The 5,137-nt window shown below is 40.5% G+C and overlaps 1 protein-coding gene across 2 annotated transcripts in view; it reads left to right on the forward strand.

Annotated features, from left to right (window-relative positions):
* Positions 1 to 5,137, forward strand: part of vps13b (vacuolar protein sorting 13 homolog B) — a 301,790-nt gene that overhangs the window by 295,802 nt on the left and 851 nt on the right. For both annotated transcript variants that reach the window (XM_023331569.1, XM_023331568.1), the window contains exons 65-67: positions 1,718 to 1,820; positions 3,346 to 3,514; positions 3,583 to 3,663. In XM_023331569.1, the coding sequence (XP_023187337.1) occupies positions 1,718 to 1,820; positions 3,346 to 3,514; positions 3,583 to 3,663 (353 nt within the window). The remainder of the gene's footprint in view (positions 1 to 1,717; positions 1,821 to 3,345; positions 3,515 to 3,582; positions 3,664 to 5,137) is intronic.

Genomic DNA, 5,137 nt, shown 5'->3' on the forward strand with positions numbered 1-5,137 from the left:
TAAACACATGTCTGAATTAGTGTGTCAGGAAAATCATGAATCCGTCAGTGGACGGACATTCCCCCAAACCCACACACACACACACACACATCTCAGCCCCATACAGGAGGCAAGTGTTTATTAAAGCAGGACCCTGGAGAGAGCTGCTGAAAGACCCCCGACACACACGCTTATGTGTCTAATCATACATGCACAAACACTTGTTCGTCCAGGCGGCGCAGCTCTCTGGAGTTACTTAGTGTTTTATTAGGGGAGAGAGCAGGGCTTGGGAGAGGGTCAGAGGCTGGTGTGTGTTGGTGCTAACAAGTCTTGGCTGCAGCACATAAACCACCAATGAGGTGAACAACTCCGCATAAGAACGATTCCTCCCCAGAGACTGGCCTCCAGTCTGACTGACCTGCTCTGAGCTCAACACATGAAAACAAGCTTAAAAACACACAAACACACACGCGCGCACGCCCACACACGCACACACACACACTGTGCTGCAGCTAAAAGGTACAGAAGCTCAAACCGGAGAACTCTACCGTGAGTTCTGTTGTTTTTGTGACACTGCTGGGTGTTTCGACTACATGATGATTATAATGAGTTTATTTAGCATATTTACAGTTTAAAATGAACATGTCACGTGTTGAGATAAACAAAAGTTTTGAATGAAAAGGAGTAGTTTAAAGAAAAAGTCTTAAATATTCTACCCCTTCTGTCAAAAGCATGTAGATAAATATGCTACATGCTACAAGTTTTGATAGCGTCCATGTAGATAAATCTTAGACACAACAGGCAATGTGTATAAATAAAAATAATAAAGAAAATACATTTGATCTTTGTAACAGTACAATACACCAATAAATCAATAAACTACATTACACCTAGGCAGAATATTTTATATGATTATTTTCTTAAGAGCAGATTTTAATCTTTCTTTGGTTTCTTTACAGATTATTCCATAAATAGAAATACAACATTCCATTTGTTTAGTACTGTTATGTATTGTAAATATAACTTTCAGAATATAACAGTGCACTACTTTGAAGTTGAAGAAAAACAGATTTGTTGGATGTTTGTAACATTTTCTGCTTAGAATTTTAATAATGCTTTTTTTTTTTGCAAAATAAAAATAGAATTTAAAGACATTCCGCCAAACCTCTACACAATAGTTTGATGATCTACAGCACATCTCACACACACACACACACACACACACACACAAACACAAGTTTGTGTGGATCTTTGTGGGGTCTTTCCATTGACTTCCATTCATTTCTACAGCCTAACCCTAACCCTAATCAAAACTCAATTCACACCGTAGCTCTAAATGTGACCCCTGACCCAAAAACAGCGTTTTCCCTTGTGCTGACCAGGCTTTGGTTCCCACAAAGAGCAGTGGGTCCCCACAACGTAGTATGTGTCAGGAAAATGGTCCCCACAAGGTATCACAAACAAACACACACCCACACACGCACCCCCACACACACTCTCTCTCTCAGGGCTGCACAGCGTGTCCAGTGTCACTGCAGTGACATCATTGATGGAGTCCACTGTGTTCTTTATGAATCACTGGGTTGTTGCTGTAGTGCTGAAAGAAAACTGACCACATGCTTATGGGTTATACACCCACTCTGTAACCATTCGTCTTTAAAAATGAACAGAATCGGTAATAAACAGAGTTTAAATGTGTGTGAAGCTTGTAATGGTTAACTGTCTGTGCTGTGTGCAGGGATCCTCCATGGAGCGGGTCTGTGGCAGCTTCCTAAACAGCTCTACCTGCCCGCAGAAGAAAAGTCTGCTCTGGCCTCCAACAGCCACCTGAAATATGTCTGGTATGACCCTGAAGCCATTAAAACATCTCTTCCCTTCTACAGCTTTACTGTTGCCCAGCTCTCCTTATTATAAGTGGGGCATGTGTTTTCACTTCTGCATTTGTGCTTTTCTTGGTTTCTCTCCAGGAAATGATGTATTTTTCTCTAGCTTTACCCTCCGTCATTTCCACTGTTTAGTTTACAAAGACGTCCGCATTTCTTTCTTTACCTTGAGTCCCACACATGGTAGCCAGTCTGCCTCTCCTTGTTCTCATGAATTCTCCGCTACAGTTGTTCTTACCATTTAGCCACAAATCTGAGCAGAGGTGTTTTGTTGTTGCTCTCAAAAGGAACAGAATGCCATTTGAGTGCAACAAATGGCATTCTGTTGGCATTTTTTGTAAGGTGGTAGATTATAACTGTATTAGGATTTTATATAAAGCAGAAAACCCAGAGGAAGTTATCTGTCGGTTCTGTTTTCTAAAAGCGTATGTGATCCAAGCAGTAGTAGGGGGAACCGGTTGCTTTTTTCTGACCAATCTTTGAAAAGCCTGATGCTGATTTTTGCTGATACTGATGAATTTATTTTTTCCCACTAGACACTGTCAGGCGCTCACAATATTCCTTCAGTGTCCCAGGCTTATTTTATTGAAAAGTTTTGAACAATACCTGTGAAACAATGCAAACCTGTTTTAACTGCACATGATGCAGTGCTCTCAAAAATAAGTGAAACGTAGGTGGGCAGAGCAAAAGGGGAGAGTGGTTGATTCTTGGACCTTGTTGGAGTAGTGCAGATCAATTTTACATGTAAGTATCGACCGACTGATAATCACCCAAAACTAAGGTACTCTGTGGACCCCCAGTCTCCAATCTGTTAAAGGTTCCAGTACAGCTTCATAGAAACATTCAAGAAAGATTTATGAGCAGCCTTTATGAACAGAAGGTTATCATGAGCTGCTTAATAAGTCTTTATGACATTTTATTGAGGGGTTGGTTTGGTTTCCATAGCTATCAAACATTTATTCCTGCTAGTTTTTTAAGCTGCCATCAGGAAAATGTCCAAATTGTTGATGCATGAAAACATTCCTCTGGAGCTGTCATCAGCTGAGGGGCTTAGTGGAGTGTTTATACATACATCTGATGTTCTCTTGTGTTTTACTTGAACCACAAAGCCGTCAAACTGGTTTCCATCAGGCATTCGTCACTGCCTTTTACAACAACAGGTAGTCCGTACTTATGAGAGCTCTGGCTGCGAGCAGCGTAACACTGAGCAGACCCAAAGTGCCCAACTGTGCTCGCTTCAACATCTGCCCCGCAACGCCAGCACCTGCCTCCCAAAGTAAACACTGTCAGAGAAACATGGCTGAACACACAGTCACTGCTGAACATGTGTGAGGTCTGAATCACACAGAGAACTAAAGGAAAACCAAGAGCACAGGATGCATGAAGGCATGAATGGTTTGCCGAGGGGTGAATTTTGAGCGATATATTAGACCGTGTGGAAAACGTGACGATCCGTTCTGTTTGCTCCTTGGTGTGACCACAGGAAGATGCTGCAGTCTCTGGGGCGCCCGGAGCTCCACATGGCCCTGGAGGTGACCATAGTGAGCGGATCGGGTCAGGAGCATGCTGGCTGCCTGCTGCTCACCTCTGAGGTTCTGTTTGTGGTCAGCCTATGTGAGGACACGCAGCAGCAGGCCTTCCCCATCACAGAGGTGAACACAGTGGTCCAGGTCAGCTGCAGGAGGAAGCTTCCTGCGGCTGACCTCTGGTCTCTGTGCAGGTGGAGTGTCAGCAGGAGCCAGAACAGCCGGGTCAACTCACACTCACCTTACAGCAGCAGACGCTGAGCAGCGACTCTGAGGTGAGCCAATCGTCAGGAAGGTGGATGTGGAACTCAAAGCAGCTAACCTAAATATTTCATTATTATTTTATTATCATTTAATATAAAGTTCATTGACAAGTTAGTCCAACCTCTGGCTTTCTGGTTAAAACATCCAACAAATTGTTTAGATCAAATGCTGCTTCATTCATTGATGTCTAGCTAAAGGCTGATGCAGTAATAATAATCTTTACTGTCATTATAGAAGATTAAAGTAGCTTTGTAAAGTAGCATTTGATTTATGATTAGTGTCATACGCTGGTTTCACCTCACTTCTTAAAGGAGTAATTTGTGATTTTTAAAGGAAGGTTCTGTTGATAGGAGGTATTGATACTGTAAATCAGGGGTGTCAAACTCCCCTGATTTTCATTTTCACATCGAGATCATGAATGTCCTCAGAGTCGTTTGTATCAGAATGTATTGATAAAGCAAACTTTTAATTAACTGATGAAATTATTACATCCTTCTCTGGATTCAAAGAACACTGCTAAAAATGTCATCTTTAACACTGATGCAATTTGGTACAATACAAATAAAACGGATTTGATTTGATTTTTAGCATGCAGCTGTTATCTTAAAGTTCTATTCCTGCCACAAAAATAGTTATGGCCGGTTATAGATTTGGCACATGTGCTGTAGATAATCCACTTCAGGCAGAGGCTAAGACCGAAGCAGACCTTTGCTGTCTTAACATTAATCCACCTTCCCATGTTTATTTGATTGTTATTTTAATAAACTTTAGACTGTTGTCATGGTTACATAGACTGGGATTTCAGCAAAAGCCAATGATTGACAACAGAACATGTGTGCAGGTTCAGTCAAGCTTCCTGATTTAAGAGTTAAAAATATAAGTTTATTTTATTATTTTTCCATTAGGTAGTTAAACGTAATATAAACATTTTACATGTTTTATTCACACTGTCCATTTAATACTTGAAGATCTTTCCTTCTCTCCTCTTTCCTTTATTTCATGGTAACCATTGGTTACTGAACAAATAAACAGTGTAATGAAAACATGGTGTTCAACGTCCTAATCTGGATTTAGACTAAATGAAGATGCTAAGAGTTATTCTCTATAGATGTTAATTACTGATAATGTTTTAACAGAACCTCAATATGAATTATTATAACATGCTACTTTCAACAGAGCTCATGCATAAGCTAAATTACCACATATTTTAAAACATATTTTATTTTTGGCTAATAACTGAATTAGCCAAAAAGTAAAAGTGAATGTTTAGAAAAGGAACATCTCCTTCAATCCAATATTCCACTTAGACAAGTTCATTAATTGGTGCTCTGAACAGATGTTTGCTTTACTGCGGCAAAATAATTTCTCCCAGATTCTTCAAGCTGTGATCACTCAACATGGTCTGCAGTTGTCATGACAACATAGTTAACATTATGTATTCTTGATGTCAGAGTTCACTTGACCAGGACCTCTGTCCCCCTGCAG

This window comes from Xiphophorus maculatus, chromosome 3 (genome assembly GCF_002775205.1).
Source record: "Xiphophorus maculatus strain JP 163 A chromosome 3, X_maculatus-5.0-male, whole genome shotgun sequence".
Classification (NCBI taxonomy): domain Eukaryota; kingdom Metazoa; phylum Chordata; class Actinopteri; order Cyprinodontiformes; family Poeciliidae; genus Xiphophorus; species Xiphophorus maculatus.